The sequence below is a fragment of the Eutrigla gurnardus genome, assembly GCF_963514095.1.
Source record: "Eutrigla gurnardus genome assembly, chromosome: 18".
Lineage (NCBI taxonomy): Eukaryota > Metazoa > Chordata > Actinopteri > Perciformes > Triglidae > Eutrigla > Eutrigla gurnardus.
The window spans coordinates 7,134,377-7,153,853 of NC_139929.1; the positions used below are offsets into that span (position 1 = coordinate 7,134,377).

The 19,477-nt window shown below is 39.9% G+C and overlaps 1 protein-coding gene across 1 annotated transcript in view; it reads right to left on the bottom strand.

Moving 5' to 3' along the window:
• Nucleotides 1-19,477, bottom strand: part of LOC311029235 (cadherin-7) — an 82,916-nt gene that overhangs the window by 42,095 nt on the left and 21,344 nt on the right. The window contains exon 3 of the mRNA XM_084034277.1: nucleotides 6,895-7,189. Within this exon, the coding sequence (XP_083890403.1) occupies nucleotides 6,895-7,189 (295 nt within the window). The remainder of the gene's footprint in view (nucleotides 1-6,894; nucleotides 7,190-19,477) is intronic.

A 19,477-nucleotide genomic window follows, 5' to 3' on the forward strand; every position in this document is an offset into this window, starting at 1 on the left:
TTTCTGAGTGCAAACGGAGGGGGGGGGGGGATTGTGATCCGGAATGTAACACAAACCACGTGGGTGGGCATCTTCTGCATGTAGAAAGCATGCGAGTAAAGTAAAGCAAAATGTAAAAAAATACCTGATTTTAAAATTGAATTGCAACATGTTTTAATGAATATGCGTTTAAGCCCAGTAATTCTGCATTGCCACTCAAGGATGTCACACTAAATTGATTAGCCCGGGGCTTCAGATAAACAGGGTTTGTTGTTTAGAGCAGAGATCTCCAACAGGGGGTCCAAGACCCCTATAGGGAATCATTTCAGGGGAGTCTTTTTCTTCCAAAAATGTAAATATGTCCAAAAATAAAAAATAAAAAATAAATAAAACAAAAAAATGTAAATATGTCCAAAAATACACCCTAACATGAATACAACATATATTCAGCAAATATAAATCTCCCTGTTTGTTTGAACTTATATTGTGAAATTGTGATATAGAAATGCCAAAATAGAATTAAAAAAAATGAATCTGTCAACAATTATGATTAGAATGGCTTAGCATTGTATACATACATCAGAATAAAGTACTATTAAACATGGCACAATAAGCTGCACTACACAGAGGACAATAAGGAACACAATTGTCTCCCCTCCACAGGGTCACTATAATCCTTGGGGATCCTTGGCCTGAAAACGTTGATGACCTCTGGTTTAGAGTTTAACTTGTATTTGAAACTGCCAGGAGGGAAAGAAAGTTACTCACTACCTGCTGTTTCCTCTGCATTTGGCATCCGAGGTGTGGCCACTTTATTGGGTACACCTGGACAATCTAATGCAATCAAATACAACTGCTCTGCCGTAAATCCCACATTTATGATGCCTATAATATTCAGTTCAATGACAGAAGGAGGACAAAAGAAAAATCAGCAACACCTCTCATTATGAAGTAGTCCAGCCCACCCAGTAGTGGAAGAAGTACTCAAGATTTTTACTTATGAAAGCATCAATCTCGCAGTGCGAAAAATTACACCACTATACGTAAAAGTCATGCATTCAAAACCGCACTTAAATAACGGTATTAAAGTATTATCAGCAAATTACTTAACGTATGACAAGTAAAAGCCCTCATTCTGCAGTAAAATGGTCCCTGCCGGTGTTTTACGATCATATATGGTGTTTCTGGATTCGTATTACTGCCGCGTGAGTGTGTGCGTTGCGTTTTACTGCTGTGGATGTTTAAGGTTGAGCTCATTTGAACTCCTTTATATACTGCTGGGTAGATTAATCTACAGCCATGCATCATATTCTCTGAGATCATAATTGCAGCGTTGGCGTCCAGCGAGAAGCGCGTATCTCCCACAAAGTCAACTTTTCATGAGCTTTGTGCAAATAGAAGAGGCTTTTTTTTAATAGAAATACTAGAAATACTAACTTAATTTAACTTTGGACATACATGGTTTTAACTGGATAGGAAAGGTAAGGAAATGTTGTAATAAAGTGGCCACTGAGTGTATATTTGTAACCCACAATGCAAAAAAGGGATCACAATGACCCCAAAAGGGGAAAAAGAAAATAATAATTTGGATCAACTTTTCCTAAAGCGGAACCCTTTTTCATTTCCAGGATGAAATGACTATCCCACCCTTGATCGGCGCTCTCATGAATTAGGCAGGAACAATGACAGCTGGATATAGGACTGGTGCGTAGTAAATTCAAGCGCGGTGGCCTTGGGTTGACATTACATTTTCTGTGCTTGTAATGAGCCCTCAAACTGTTCCTTTGGCCCCTTTTGCTGTGCAGCAGGAGAGAGAGAGTCGAGCCTCACGACTGTCACACCTCCGACTGTCCTCGAGCTCTCTCGTCTTTTTACTCGACATCCCCGTCGTGATTAAGACAAAAGCCTTCGGAGATCCCCGGGCCGTAAGGTCTTTGTACGTACGGACGAGCGCCGCCTCTAATTACTTTAATTAATTGAATTCATGATTTGCTCTAAATTGAACTCATTCATCAGCGGTGCAGAGCTGTGACCCTTAATGATTTAAAGACGTCTATAAAGGAATTATTGAGGACACAAGGTGCCTGCTCTTCGCCGCATTGATGGTTGCTCTGTGCGGGTATTTACAAAGAGAGGCGAGGCATTGTCCTCCTCCACCTGTGATGAAGACCTTCACGGGAACTGGCGGAGTTAATAAAGTGGCGGGGGTGACCCACTGCGTCGGGGTGCGAACGCGCTCCTCCCTCTGAGCTATGTGCCGAGTTGCTTGCCGTGTTATCGCGGGTTGGACACGAGACTCCGAGCCCTTGTACTCTAATCCTCTGGTTCCTTAAGCCTGAGCTCTGCACCCCCCGCTGACAGTCGGCTGCGTAATCCTTCAGAGATCTCCCTGCCTGTATAGTAAGCAAAGAGCCGTTTCCTTCGAACGACTCCCACTGCCGCTGCATGCCTGCGGAAATTTTCATTTTCACTTTCAAGGTTGTGGAGAAAGAAAAAAAAAAAAAAGGCCATAACACCTTTTGTTTTTTTCAGTAATTTCCATCTGTATGGCGCTGTGCATGTTTGAGGTGATGCTGATATGCACAGTGACCTTTTCAGTTCATTGTGTTTATTGCTGTGCACAAGTGCAGTGTGCTTTCATTTACCACGCTGGTAAAAAAAAACCCTGAAATTTAAGATGCCCATAATTAATAAGTTTATACTGGCATTCATGCAAAAGGGGTCCTGCCTTTTGATTTACCCGCAGAGAATGATCCTCTGTTACGGAGCTTTAGAGCATCTTTCATTGTTTTCATTTTCTGGCACACATTTTATTGTTTTGCTTCACCCTCACTGGTTTTAAAGGGTCTTTTCCAGTTGCAGCAGGTAACTCTTTCATATAAAAAAAAAAAAATACTCTACCTGCTCAACAGTAAACTGCAGCCACATTTAACGACTAGCTAGTCATTAGTGGAGCAGCCAAAGAGCCAAATATTTCCCTAAGGAGTTAGATACCAGAAACAGAGATACTGGACTTTACACTCAAAGTCAAAAGCTAACGTTGCTCCGTATCTGCTGGAAGTTTAAACATCCAGACCTCCAAACTTGGCAACACTTCATCAATTTAAGATGTGATATGTTAGTGTTGATTTCACAGCTCGTCAGCGTTACCCCAGGTGAGCCCAAAAATATCTGTTTGAGCAAGTTTAAAAGCAGCTTAACACCCTTTCTAGCTAAAACAAGCCCCTGTTAAATATTCGATAAAATGCATTCGAATGCAGACATCACTCCCCGTCTTCGCCCAGTAATCACAAGCCTGTTAACACCAGTGTGAAACTCTTCTTTTTTTAATTACAGGGAAAGGTACGTGTGTACATTTTTTTTAAGAACGTTGGGATGGGCTGCATGGTGGTGTAGTGTAGTGTAGTGTAGTGGCGAGACAGCGAGAGGGTCCCAGGTTCGATTCCCGGGTCGGCCCCGGGTTCCTTCTGTGTGGAGTTTGCATGTTCTCCCCGTGTAAGCGTGGGTTCTGTCCGGGTTCTCTGGTTTCCTCCCACAGTCCAAAGACATGCAGGATGGGGATAGGTTAATTGGTGACTCTAAATTGAATGGTTGTCTGTCTCTACATGTTGGACCTGCGATGGACTGGCGTTCTGTCCAGGGTGTACCCTGCCTTCGCCCAATGTCAGCTGGGATCCACAGGATAAGCGGTAGACGACGGATGGATGGAAATTCAGGATGAATCCAAAGGCATGAGAACAGAATTATTCTGTTTTCTCTACAAAAAAGCAAAAGGAACTGCCATTCAGTTCACCCTATAGACAGGTACCAGTGTTTGTTGATAGTCTAAAAAGTGACGATGCATTTTAATTCACTAACTCAAAGAAATGTGGATATAGTCTATAAGTAACTTTAAAGACATGCTCAGACGCCGGCTGAATGATGGCTGTTGTGTTGATTGTGTACAATCCACATCTACTTCTAATCTTTCCACCATTGTGAGGGGACTGATTGCTTGCTGATTCTGATGATGGATTGCTATTCAGACTGCGAACTGAAGTGCCTGACAAATTATTTTTTGTTTATGTACACGGATTCGGTATCAAATATCTCCAAATGATTTCCTTTCCTCTCACAGGATGCTTCTTGTCATTTCAAATATATTGTAATAGAATGTCTGCTATTAATAATCAGCAGGAACACCTCCAAAGAAAATACTAATAATTCATTTCCCAACTACAGATTCAAAATTGTGTGTTTTTAAAAGGAAAAGTCAGTTGCAACATATCTGCCTTATTTGATACCTAGGTAAAATTTGGAATCCATCCCATCATTCATAGCTCACTTGTGATTGGACCGCAGCTCCCAGCATGCCTGGGAGTGCCTTGGGAACCCTGAGAGGAGCTGGAGGAAGTTAAGGATGTATGTGCTGCTGTGTAACGGATGGACAGAAAGATGAATTTGTCTGGATCAGACTATTTTTTTTTTCCAGCAGAGGTACCTGTAAGAATAAACTCTGAGCCCAATTTGTGGAAAACATGCCCGTGGCCTTCAAGCCTGATTCAGAGCTTAAATTTGCTTGAGTCGGTTTTTAAACATGCGTCATTCATCAACATTTCTAAGCCTAGAGGTCTTTGCTGGCATATGTGAGGTGATAAATATGTAAATTAGGTACATCAGACTTCATTACAATGCACTGATGTAAAAACAACACAACACAGCATTCCCACAGCATTTACCCATCAGTGGCACCCATTTCTTTCTCAAAATGCAGAGTTTAAGATGCATTTATGGGTACAAAATGATTGGAAAAATCATAACAAACCTTGAAATATAAGCTGAACAAGCGTCGGTAAACTAACATTCGAAGTGCTACGTTAACTTCCACATAGAGACACACCATGGCGTTTCAATATGGAGGTCACTCTTTCTGTTTCTTATACACCTGCTAAGTTGAAAAGCCTCAGGATGTTGTTATGGCTCATTTGCATTTACCAGCATTTTGAGCTAGAGCGTGACCCGTTCTAAACCTTGGAGGAAATCTTGACCATGCAGCAGGGAGCAGCAAGTTAAAGACAGGGTCTGATATGATGGCTTCCTCCAGGACTGCATTTAAAACAGGCAGATAAAAGAAATATCTGCAGTGATAAATGCTAATGTGATCAACAGCAGAAAGACTGACTGAGCCACAACTACAGCTGTTAAATGTTTTTAACCGTGCTAGCGGAGTGGCTCTCTAAATGGCAATGTTGGTCATCAACACTTGTGGTCCAGACTGAGGTATCTCAATAACTATTGGACAGATTGACGTGACATTCATGGTCCCCAGAGGAGGAATCATAATAACTTTAAGTTGACATTTGAGGCTTTTCAGTGAAATGTCTCCACACTTCTGGGACGGATTGCTATGATGACATTCAGGATTCCCTCATGAATTGTCGTGACTTTGGTGATCATCTGACTACATCTAGTGACATTTTTTTTTTTGTCAAAATACCTATATAACGAATGGCTAATATCTGAGCTCCAAAGACTCTCATGCAATCATTTCAGATTTTACTGGTTTTGTTGATTTTGAGCCCTCCATGGTTATAAGTTGTGTAATCATTACCCGGCGAGGTTGGGAGGTAAAAACCATGTGGGGCTGACATTAACAGTGCACATTATTAACTAGCATTAGCACTTCCATGCTTGAAGGTATAGTGAATGTATCTATGCTGCTTTAGCTTTTCAAAGATTGTAACAATAAAGACCTACCCGGCTTTAGAGGAACGCTGTTGTTCCTGAATGCCATTGTCTTCTTTGCCAGGTGATGCTGTGGTTCACTTTTACACAGTGACCTGCACAGCCTTGAGCTTCTTCCTTGTTAACTTTATTGCTTCTGAAGCAGTTTGACAGCTTGGTGATATCCTTTAAGACTTTTCTGTCTCCTTCTCTATCAAATGGCGTTTACATTCTTTTTTATTTAAATGTAGATATTTTATTTAGGGAGTGCAGTTAGTTACAGTGTGGGCTCCATTGTAGTTTTTACAGCTTGACTAGTAGCATCAAGGGGCGGGCCTTAGCGAAGGTCAGTTGTAACAACAAATGATAGAAGGCAGATAAAAAATGTCTGATGGCTAAGTAATAGTAGTTCCAAGTGTTGATTATAATACTTTTTGACTATATCAAATCAATCACTAATGAACTGAATATTCTTACACTATTCAGACACATATTTTTGCAATAAAAAAGCCTCTCAGGTCATCTGGCGCTCGCCTGCATTTCGGCCAAAAACAAAAATCACTGCTTGTAAGGTTTTGCCAGGTTCAAACCTTTTACACCCGATTTGTAATTCTTTGAGTTTTTCATTTATTTTACTCTCAATATCTTCCATGAATGAATTTTAATGTCTGAATGTGCTACATGAATGAATTGTCTTGTCACATGTTCCAAGGACAACTTGGTAATACAGCAATCTACAATCTTTGTACAACCTCAAAAAGGGAACCAAAGGTATTTAAATCTTTAAACCTCAAGTGCAGAAAAGTATTAGTAAGTCGGATTAGATGGCGTACAAAATAACAAAGGTGATAATAAACCTGCATGATACGGCTAAAGGATGCAACAATCCAAATAGTTTAACCTTGACCTCAATTGATGTGGAGCTCAATTCACGCACAAGAACTTCATATGGTTTAAATTGAGCCCAATGTGATTGCCGCATATTGAGTCTTACAAAGTGAACACACTGGATTCTAATTCATATCGCTAACTAAGACTATGAGAGAGAGAGATGTAGACACATTCAGTGAGGTGGACAATTATGAAACGGCAGCCGTCAGAACGAGGGCAAGTCAAAGAGAAAGTGAGAATATGAGCTGGAGTAGAGGAGAGGGATAAATACAAGGATGGGAACTATATGGGATGATGTGTAAGACGAAAGAAGAATCCTACCTAAGGGCGACATCTCCGGTACTCCTGCCAAGTAAGGTCCATCAAGAAACTTTGGCTCGTTATCGTTGATGTCCTGGACCTTGACCACAAATTCAGACCTGGGCTCCACTGGTATGTTGGTGACTCGGTCTACGGCCTGAGCTTGGAGGGTGTAGTAGGCCTGCGCCTCCCGATCGAGGCGCTTGGTGGCGTGGATGTCCCCTGTGTTCTCATCGATGGTGAAGATGGAGCTGGAGCCCTCACCAGTTAACACGTACTTCACCTTGCCATCACCTTTGTCCACATCTGAGTGTAGCTGGAAGAAGAAAAAATACCATCAGATTAAGGCAATCGCTTAAAAAAGTATACCATCTATTGGAAAATAATGTCAATATTTTAGTAGTAGTGCCTGATTTAATAAAGGACTTGAGGGCATTTGCCTTAAAGGATTGATGATTACACAAATGAGGGGATAACTTCACATTACCTATTCAGAGATAACAAGCTTGATTAAACTGTAATTCACTTTTAGCACATTTCATGTCACTTTTCACATTTTAATATTATGCATTAATATTGCACATTTAATACGACTAAAATATGTAAATGTATGAAATATGTATTTACACCATGTGAATTCCACTTCTAACACACACGCACACACACACACACACACACACACACACACACACACACACACACACACACACACACCATGTTTACCGGACATCTAAATCAGATCAAAACATGCAGGATTCATGCATGAATCATTTTGCTACAAAATAAATGGAATGAAATGGTGCCATTTACTGCAATGACATTGTGACTTGCTTACTAATGTGATGGTCATTAAGGATCATCAAACTAGCAATTTCCCATTAAAACCTCCAGAGATAACATGCATTCACCAAATGGATCTTTGTAGTTCGATTATTTTTATTATTTTGCGTCCAAAAAGCAAACACACAGGATCCTACGGGATCCAATAACGAAAACGTTACAGCAACGTTCTGTCCAGAAACCTGTCATTTGGAGTTGCAGGATACAAATCTTTCCACAGGAAATATTTCTCATCCACATTCAAAGCTTTCATAAAGCTGCACTTGGAAATGTTTCAAGCAAGAATACTTCTGCTCGAGGGGAGCCCATGCACATTGACCCTGTCTATCATATCTACCATCTTTACTTAAATTACACCGATGTCAGGTGTCAATGCTTCTTTTTGCTCATGAATAGTCGAATATTCAAAGAAACGTTTCAATAGCAGTGGATGAATGCTCTGTATAGTGGACTCAATGTTCCAATGTTCAATGAGCTTTCTTTCCATTCACTCTCTGCCCTTTTGGAATAGCACAGGAAGACGTGAATGTGCAATTTTTCACATAACGTGTCTGTGACATGACATCTGATTATTAAAGCGCAAATATTTTCAACAGTTCCCATGTTGCCATTAAGAGCAGCCTACCTATAGCAAAAATCATCCTACACTGCTTCTGCCCCCTTAGAATCAATAGAGAGCTGTCAGATTCTCATTTTTAATGGCCACATAATACATCCTTGCCTAAAACGAATGGCACACCACATAACAGTCAAGTTCATTTCTTGAAATCAAATCTTTTCAGCTCAAAAAAGCATGTGGGCTACCACTATAAATATGAGTTTCTCAGAGTAGCTGAAATATTAATAGGCGATGTTTAATGTTCCACAAACAGGCACGGAGGTCTCTAAAGAAGTCAAGGTGAGCTACATTTTGATCACTGAACCTGTGCAGTCACTACGGCAACCTCCTTCTTATGGGGGCGTTTTAATCTCAGAAGAACATGTCAGAAGTGTAAAGACGACTTCAAGACCCCTCCTCAAAGTACGACTCCAACAAAAATAATCCCCCGAAACATCTCTAAAGAAAGAACACTCGAAGACTTTTTTTGGAGCGCTGAAATTACCGTGACAAGTAACCAACCCTGAACAATTCTGTTTGAAGCCGGAGCTGTTTGATGGCCATCAACCCCTTCGATGTTGGGAACATGAGAGCGATCACAGAAACTGCCACATATCTTAGAGGAAGGCCATTGTGTGTGTTTAAACATGGACAGATGGACCATTTTCAACTGTCACCGTTTAGCAGAGTGCATATTTCTGTCTTCACTCCATCACCTCCAACATGACAAAACACCTCAATTAACAGCACGCTGAGCAAGCTTTTAGTGGATCTGTTTTTTCTTCTCAATATTTGGTGCTAAAAGTGTACAGGCAGGGAAAAAAAAGGAAGCTTTAATTGAACCCGTAATATCTATATTTCAACAGTGTCCTCAATCTTCCGAGTGTTTGCATCTTATTGCCTCCAAACCTATAAAATCAGGAGAGCCTGGTGTGACTATATCAATCTGTCTGTCGGCTAAAATGGCTCTTTTCAGATAATTGCTTTCCCTACTTACTCACAAGCTTTGTCCAGCCTACTGCAGACGAATGGCTTCTGCAAAGTATTAAGTACATCTCCACAGTGAAAACACTGCAAACTTTAAAAGATTTAGGATTGCACTTCAATTAAGTTGGAGGACACGCAAGAAGATATTAAAATCATTTTCAACACTGACTTGACTTTAAGTGCCCATTATGAACTACATTTCCCATAATCCAACCAAATAGCATCTTCATGGGGGGGATATCATAAAACATTTCACCATGATTTTGCTATACATAAATGGTGCAACTTACTGTCATTCCAATGTCACTTGCTAGAAACGATCAAACGTCCCCATAAAACATCTGGCAGAGCCTCATCTCACATAAAACCCAACTTCAGCTAATGTTAAAAGCACTATGTGTGTTTGTATCAATTATAATTTAGTAAATGTGAATAGAAAATGATTCCTCGGGAAACATTCGTCATAGATTTGGAGGCAAAGCTTATGTGCGGTTTCGTAGAGAGATGTTTCGTAGCTTATTGCAGACCGGGTTCAGATTCTCCAAGCTGCACTCGGAAACACTTCATGCAACGATAGTTTCTCTGAAGGTTGAGACGCCATAGCTACTCCAGGTTCTCAAATAGGAAATGCCACACTTCTCCTTGGCCATGTCTCGAGCTTACATCCCGCGTCAGGGAGATTGGCGAGGCTTAGAACCAGTCCGCCGACATGTCGTCATTAGGGTTCAGGAGATCATCGCTGTGTTCCCGCCACTGCTTGATCCCCGGTTGAGCTCAGTAGCTAACGATCGCTGATGAAAAGCACCAGGATAAAGGCCTGATGTCTAGACTCCTTTGATGGATTGTCAGAACATATTTGACGCTACATGATTTTTAATATCCTCACCACGCCTGACCCGGTGCTCAAGAGCACAAAAAAAAGCTACTTTATTACTCTGTGAAAAGTTTATAGACGTTATATTTGAGCAATTTGATTATTTCTTATCATTACGACAACAAACAAAGCACGTGCACATCGTTTACAGTGCTTTTCAATTAAGTAGTTGGGCAGTTTTCTTGCTCAATAACAAGAGCATATTATACAGCATTTCTTTTGATATTACAATGCACTCACACTGGATTATTGTCGAAACTCTTCCTCCAATTTATCTGTAAATGTCAACATCTCATTACTGGATAAATAACAATGGTATTTCAGGTTCCAAGCCAGCGCTGCAGGGAAGGGGGAATGATTAGGTCGATATTATAGCGGTGGCACTGAAGGAGTACAAGCTGAACAGTGGATACAACACCGATGCTTTTTTATTAATGGAATCCATCAGCCCGCTGATGGATGCCGCTTTCAGGGGTCGTGATGATTGCGTTGGTTGTGTCCTCGAGCCTCGGCGTGCATACGTCGCCTCTCTTATAGAGCTTGCCGTGTTTGTTCGCTGCCTCCTGCTATCGGGAGCAAACTCGAGGTAAACTGTCAGCCGCGAAAGAAAGTCAACATTTAATCTGGAGGAAGCCATCCGTGGCCGTTTGTTTCCGGTAAATGCCATGGACAAGAAGGACAACAGTGGCAGGCCACAAAGCATGCAAGCTGGTTCAAGGGGTCAAGCAAACTATGTGGTCTTTTCAGTGAACTGTTTGCTCCATTTCCCCATCCTCCATCAACCAGTGCAGCAACTGTCGCCGCAAATTCCATCTGTAAATCTCATCAACACCGAGGGCTACATAAAATATTCAGAGTTTGGCAGGGCTTATTAGAAGTATACCCTGGTCAAACATGTTCCTCTCTCATTAATCTAACCCATTTTCAAACCGTCGCTGCTGATTTTCAGGTGGTATTTGAAGCTTCGACTCGTATCATACTTGCCTAACTTGCAAAAAGTGAAAAGTCTCCTTCTGTAATTCTTTCCTTTGCTTCCCTCGAGGTGACTATAACACAGCATGCAGCGCAGCGGTGTAGCTCAAAGGCACTCCCAGGGATTGTGAGGGGGGGAGGGGGGGATGGGATCTGAACACGAACCCTTCTGAAATCAGTGCTGACACTTATCATCGCTTTGTATGCAGGCAGTTCTCCGGGGACCATCCTGTTAGCTTTGTGCTTGCTTGTTTACCTTGTAGCGAGGGAGAGGGGTAGAAGGCACAAAAGAAGCCGTAACAACAACCCACAGAAACGTGCATGTCCTATCACTAGCGCGGCTGCACAATGTGTTGAAATTGTTACATTTGCTACATGAAAAGTCACATTGGGAAAGCGTGTTATTCTACTTTGTTCCCTCTTTGCGCCCATTTGGCTCGGCCCGGCACACCACCGCAAGAAGAAAAATATGAATAGATATAAAAATAAAAAATGCTCAAACCCAACGGTGTGTGTTTCAAGCTTTGTGTTTGCACCTCCCTTGAGGAAAGTACAAATTCCCCTGTTCAATGGACCGTGCACAATCCAAAATGGATACAAAAAGTCTATACCTACAGGCAACCTGTGAGCATCACCGGATCCGCTACAACAAAACAGCCTCCGCCGCTGCTCAGGAGGCCTTAATCAACAATCACCCTCCAGATATTTCACAGAGCAGCTGAATGTCGGGGTTTAATGGGGTCTCTGCGGGCAAAGGTATGTTTCACAAACAACCTAAATGTAGAATGTGAAACATAGACGACGGCACTCTGACACCGTTTCAAGGTGTTGCACAAGAAAACCTGCGTGTACCCTAATGAGCCTTCCCACTGCATAATTGTATCATGCTATTATAGCCAAGAGAAATCATGAATTTACTAGGGAATAAAGGTGATTACAGGACGCAGCAGGGAGTTGAGGCTTGCACAATAAAACATACATGAGGCGCACATAAAGCAGGACAGGATACAGGAGCAAGAAGGGTCATTCTGCTACATAAAGGGGCTTGAAATGTAGAGGGGGGCTCCGGTGCAGCTGTCACTGACATGCTTGGCTTTTCTTCTTTTCACTATTCACTATGTTCTGGTGGGTAGCCATGGTGCTGTGCTCTGAGAGGCTCAGCCTGTCCTCTTTCAGTTCTAGTTGGGAGTGAATTAGCAATCGCCATGGAGAAACTGTTACCAGCTATCACACAGATGTATGGGATCTGTACACATAGAATGATAGTTATTCTCCTTTAATTTAATGTCTTTATGTCTTACTTATTGGTCCCTTCTCAATTATCTTTAATGTACCTTGTGTTCTTGTATGAAGCGGCTTTTAAATCTTGATTCTGAGTGAATGAGTGTGTTGGTTGTCTGATTCTATTGGGTAGCATCTTTGTGCTGGGAAATTTGCATTAACACTTAAAACACACCATGATTACATGCACTCGTTTGGATTAGTGCTATGTGGATCTGAGTGATTACGAAAAGGCAGATTCCAGCATAAAGACACAGTTTATAAAAGCATAAACATCCCCGCAATTCAGGCAATTTAAGAGATTGACTGAAATACAGAATTCTCTCCAACAAAGTTTCATGTATTTTTCTGAGAAGCCATTTCAAGGTTTTTTTTTTGGTTGTTGACTCATTTGCAGTTAATCAGTCTATTTTCTCAGAATAACTGTATGTTATTTACCCTGCGAGATGAAAACCTTCTCAAGCACAAAAATATCGGATGCTGGTGGAGCGGACGTGTTCCCTTTTAGCTCAACTCCCTGAAGTATCCGAAGTTTATGTCATTTGAAGTGTGGCAGTCTGCCATGTGAAGAATTGCGCTTACCTACAGAGCAAATTAACGGATATTTTTAAGACGATTTTTAAGATGCCGGAAAAGTTCAAATGTGAATTCTTTGAACAGCTTGCACGAAGCAGCAGCAGCAGCAGCAGCTGACACATCAGGAAAGTTCAAGTAAGTATGCAACAATTTTTTTTGCACAAAATTGGTGAAACTCTATTTTCTGCCCTGAATAAGATAGTTAAAAATAAATGAGTGTATAAGGAACTTTTTTAAGTAATTACAAGAGACAGATGGCCATTTGTTTCGCTAAATATTTTTATGTGTAACTATAATTAAGGTACGGTATTTTACAGCAATGGATTGTAAAAAAAATAAAGTAAAATTCAGCTTTATTGTCAATTCTACAATATGTGCCAGACATACAGAGGAATCGAAAATGCGTTTCTCTCCGAACCACTGTGCAATATTACAAATATATGTACAATAAATAAAATAAAATAGATAGTGTGATCTGCATTATATAGATTTTGCAGCATGTGCCCGAGCATTCAGAAAAGGTCAAATGTTTTTTTTTTTTGTTAACACTTAAAACTGAATCTACGACAGTCGCAGTTTAAGCTGAAGATGTCAGCTCATGTTAAAACACTAAAAGGAGTGGAGGTGTCAATTGATCTGTGAGAGACAAAAGCGGTCACTTTGATCGCTGAGGGCATTTTCAGTTCAGTTCAAGCCCTGTTGGCAGTTGAATTGCCTGCTGAAGTGTAAGCAACGAAAGCAGTAGAAGGTAAAGCACTTAGGTGAAGTGTGTGCATCGGCAGTTGAAATTGGAGTAGCTGGAGTGTCACTTTGAAGAGCAAAAGTCGGTTGAATATTCATCAAAAGAAGAAACACTTTTTTTGTAATTTATTGAACAAAATCAAATAAGGAGACGTTCTATTTTCTACCCCGAAAAAGCGGCTTCAAAATGAGTGAAAAAGGCAGTTTAAGAGACTGTTAAATCTACACAAACAGATGTGTGTGATGGCTTGACAGCAGGTACAAAGCAAGCGCAAATAGCTTTTTTTAGAGGATAAATATGAAAATGCAGAGAGGCGGTTTTCTGCAGGGATAAGGCTGGGTTCATGGCTCTGTGTCTCCGATGTGGCGACTGTTCACACGCGAGAATCGGCTTTCAATCAAAGTCAGAAATGATTTCCTGGATTGTGAATGCCATTTATACACTTTGTCTCCATCCGACAGCAGCGGCTCATATCTGCACCTGCTGGCTGAGTCATAACACCTGAGAGATAATGGCCCTGTTCTCCATGCGGAGAAAATGATTTCGGGTTTTCCAAAGAAATGGGCTCTAATTATTTTATTCAAGATCTCAAAAGGCAAAACAATGGTGTGCACACATTTTTTTTTTTCAATCTGTTTTCTGATCCAAGTGTTTATTAAATTAGTCATTCTTGTTTCCATGCGTTTTCACATTAAATCAACATGAATGTCATAGGATGCGCTGCTTTTAATGTTACTGAAACGTCATGCACTCATAGAACGTGCTTCGACAAACCAAAACAATCAGATCCAACAGGAAACAGTGTTGCAGCCTGTGTTGTATTGGTGAAAGTCACAAGGCCAAAACACTTTAAATATAATAAAACAGGCTGAGAAGAAATAACTGACAGTACATTAATCAATGATCATCTATGGCAAATCCTTTTAATTTTGTAAAACATTGAACACATCTGCAAGTCAAAACTTATATTCAATATTCTGGCTGGTAATAGTTAATCGCCCAGTTGTATGGAGAATAGAATATATAAGATATCTAGTTTTGAGCAGTCATAACTTCCCTCACATATCGCTCATGAGATTATCTGTACAACTCAATTGTTAATTCTTACGAGTCAAAATGTAATTAAAAAGATTTAAATTAGAGTACTCGTGAGTGTGCTGTGAATATCTGTAATGTGAATCCTGTCAGCGTAATAAATAATGAAATTTGAAACAGCGTGTAATGACTGTGATTACAGATATCTTAAAGAGATCTGACTGGTGGGAATCTATTACACATATCTTCAGTTGCTGTTCTCACCAGCCAGAAAGCAACTGCAGATATTTGAATTATAAATCAGAAAAATGTAATTATGATTATTCAAAACGCATTGGTGTATATATATATATATATCCTTCACACTGGTCCTTTAAAACTTAGTGAAAGAAAGCAGATATACTACCTTATTACTCATAAATACATATAACAAATTCAATTTCTGATGTGCAGAAGTATTAAGCAGCTGTATCAGTGCCAATATGAATGCTACAAATAAGAGTGGCATCAGTGAACTTCTATGAGCTATGTGATTTACGTGAAGTGGAAAGTAAGTCCCATTTTCTTTTGTACATATTATAATGATTTAAGGGAGTTAATGTTCCATGAAATGGCTCGACAGAACCCTGACACATCCTGGTGAGCGGAAACCTGAATGGCTGTTTAATTTTGAATGTGTTTGCTCACTTTGCCTAAAACGATAGATTAATTGGTATTTATTCAGATTTTTCCAGCACTACATACTAAATGTTTCTGTCAGTGATGAATTCATTTTTTGGCACTCAATGACGATCTAAATATTGGGCCGTTTTAGCCGTTTAACTTCTCCATTTCGCTGCTGTTGTCCGGTCCTGGTTTGTATGAAATCATGGTGGTACGCATGCCACAATAATAAAAATGTCAGAATTTAATTCACTCATTATTTTTAACACACACATGAGCCAAAGATCCAGCATTTTCCAAACGACTTGATGCTTATTGACTGCTCAACATAAGCTCTTAAATACATGTCAAATGTGACATTAACTTTAATTTACTTTTGCACAATAGAAGCGTATTGTGTTGGGAGTAGCCTTTGACACACACACACACACACACACACACACACACACACACACACACACACACACACACACACACACACAAACAAACATACACATGTTAATTAAAGCTGGAGTGCTTCCCAGGTCTGTCAATCTGGTGCCTTTCGTGGTTTGCCAGCCTTGCCACCGTGCCGATTTGTCATCCACATCAATGAAATTAATCAAGCTAGCAATCAGGGCAAGCTTTCACTTATTTTTTACGTTGTGTCTGTGTAGCATTCAGCTGCCCTCATCACAGAGATGCACATAAATGGAAGACAAGAATAGGCATCCCTTTCAAAGTACTTTTTTCTCTCACTTCAAAGTATTACCGGTGGAGAAATCAAAGCTCTTTTCTTGTCACAAAAAGGCTCCTTCGATGCCATCGTTGTGACACATATTTCTTTATGTGTGAGTGAGTACAGGCTACAACTGATAGTCTATCGAAGGATGAATCAGAACAATAACGTGAACAGTAAGGAGGAGCCTGTATCTCCGTACAGGTAGGCTACAATACAAGAAATTGCTTTGCCTTTCCTCTCGTCTGCACGTTGAAACAATCAGAAAATCAGCAAAAAATCTAACATGATTGAACATACGGTTGAAGTTTATATCAATGTGAATGAATCTTCTACTACACAGAGCGTAAAGCGCTCCTGAATAATTAGTATAGAAACTTGAGACAGTAACGCACAAGAAACTAAAATGACAGAGTGAGTGGGGTTAGAAGCAAGGAAGTTTTGTGAAAACCCAAAAATAATGATGAGAGAAACAGCATGGATGAAAATCGCCCTCAAGGAGGGCAAATTTACTACAGCTGAAGCCATTCAAAGAGTAAGAACATACACGATTTGAAAAGTGAGCTCAAGTAGGAACTGTTGGACTATAAAAACGTCTTCAGAAATGACATTAACGTGAACAGTAAACTTAAAGTAGATAGACTGGAAAGAAAGAAAATTCTTAAAGAGAAACAAATATGTTTCCAGACACCATATCCTGCCAAACTAAAGATGATCTAGCATGGCACAGACAATCACCCAGTACCTCACTTGGTCAAACAGTAAAAACTGCATTATGCTTACATAGACTACAGTAAGTAATCCTAACCCAAATGCAAGTAACCCAACTAGTTTTGTTGCCTAAAGCTCACCAAACTGCAATTGAAAATAATTAGTCAACTAAGTTTTAAATCAGGATTCTAACAAGGTCTCCTGGGTGAAAGTCCAGAGTTTGATCCACGCATCCATCACAACATACTATAACATAATATGTTCTTTGTTGCTCTTTCTATAAAGTACTTCTACTATTACTACTACTACCAAACATTCTGCCAGAAAGCCTTACTGCTGGATGAAGGAGTACATTCATCTTGGTGACGGTTCCCACCCAGTTGTAAATAGACACTACGTTATTGATATCTTCACTGACAGTGAGATGGCAACTTCTTTTTTACAGCCGAATTTTAACAGTGGGTGGGACGCCGACTTTCTGCTGGGAATGAGGATTCAATCTCAACAGTTTTACTTACTATGTTTGCAAAGTATGCTCCGGTAAAACAGCAGAAGTTTGTCAAGTGACATTGCCACAGGCTTAGAAATGACACAATTGCAAAACTACATGTAGAAGTAACAAAAAGAGCTGCTAGGGATGAGTGCAGGACATACAGTACAGTATAAGAGGCCACAGTGGGCTATAAATATCACTTCACATACTGTTCTGAACCTCTGGTCCCGAACACAAACTCTGGCTCAGTGTTACAGCCCACTGAATCCACTGAAAATCCCTTCGACTATAACCCTAAACCAGGGATTATGGAAACTTTTTATTAATTTATCACAATTAGACACATGATATATCAATGTTATGATTTCCTCCTGAAATGTACCTCTCTATGACGACTGCATAGCACGTTGATTTTACTGACATTTTACTGTTTAAAGTAGATGACAATCTCAAAGGTATTTATACAGCAGTTAGCATTCTCTTAATCATGCATTTTTATTTATTTATGTTTTATTTATTTTCTATATTACTATTATTATTTATTTTAATTGTTTGGCTGTAATTCCCTGTATTGTTGTATTTAAATTGTAAGAACCTTGTATTGCGATTTTGCATGAAAGGCACTATATAAATAAATAAAGTTGAAGTTTAACTATTTCCATCATATGGAGGCTATCAAAATATCACTATTTATATTATATTACATTAAAGATGGAGTCTGGTATAAAAAAAAAAAATTAAAAAAAGTTGAAAAGAAAAAAAGAAGCTAAACCAAATCTATATCAAAATCTACGTCTAAATATACAGATTTCACCTACTTTGGGAGCTGCCACTCATGGATGAACCCTTATATTCTAGTTAATCTTAATAATAAATTGTTTCTCTCATAAAATAATAATCCTATTGAGAGATACTCAAAAAATCCATAAACAAACACTTTGTGCACCGTGTCTCTTTTTGTGCCTTCAGTCTGGCACATTATTTACGTGCTCTTTGATGGTATCTATGAGGCTAGTGGCGTTTTGGTGTATCTTTCTTTCATAATTTACAATACAATAAGAAAAGTTTGGAAGTCTGAGGATGAGTGTTTCAGATTAGAAAAGTGAGGTTAGCATCATATTTCTCCGGCTCTCCAGAGAAAACACTTTCTATTGTGCAGAAAATAGGAATAGGTGAGTCACAAAAGGCGTTTGCGGCAGTCAAAGAAACAACACTGCTCCGCACTGGCTTCAAAACTACTACAAACTGCTCTATCATTATATTGTTATTACAATGTATCAACCATGCGAGGCAAACTTAGTCTGCTCATGAAAACAGCAGTCGACTTTGTGTGGTCACGTCTACAAAGTTAAAAAGTTCTACGACTTTAGAAAGAGCTCCACTCTGCCAACAAAAGTGACAGCCCTTTCCAAAGTGGCTGTTTTCCATCTGTCTTGCAGCCACTCGCCATTGGCTGTCATATGAAAAAGGCCCTGGCAGTTTGTTAAAAAGCCTTAACAGGGCCAAAAAGAGGGTATTTCCACTCTAGCATGTCGTTGAATTTACTATACTTTTTGGGCAAAGATGACATAAAACGACAGCAATAGGAGCTTTGTAATATATTTTTATATATCCATGTGTCTATAGGTGAAAGGTACCTGGATTTGCTGTTTTAGTCTTCAAACTCATATACTGATTGATAATCAAGTGGAGTTCCCAGACATTTAAACCCAGCCAGGTGGTTTGGGTTCACATGGCACTCATGAGTCATCAAAGTCACATTAATTAAATGGTGAAGTGGTGTGCAACTGCCTGGGAAGGGATTTCTGGACGGCACTTCAGGTGGATAATCGCAGGTCTGTCCGTCACACACACTGAAACAACAAGCATCGGATGTAGCGCCAGGAAATTTTGTTCAGATGTTCAAGGTCTCCAGAAGACGAATACTACTGACTTTTGTGAGGTAAGAAATTACCGACTTTGGGTCTTGTTCATGAAATGTGAGCAGAACAAATTTGTGTGTAAACTGTTCGAAATGGTAAATTTACATGCATTTCGGCAGGATTTTTCGTAGCTATTAACTAAATCTACCTGATAGAGCTGGTGTCAATAAGGAATGCTTATAAATATTGCGT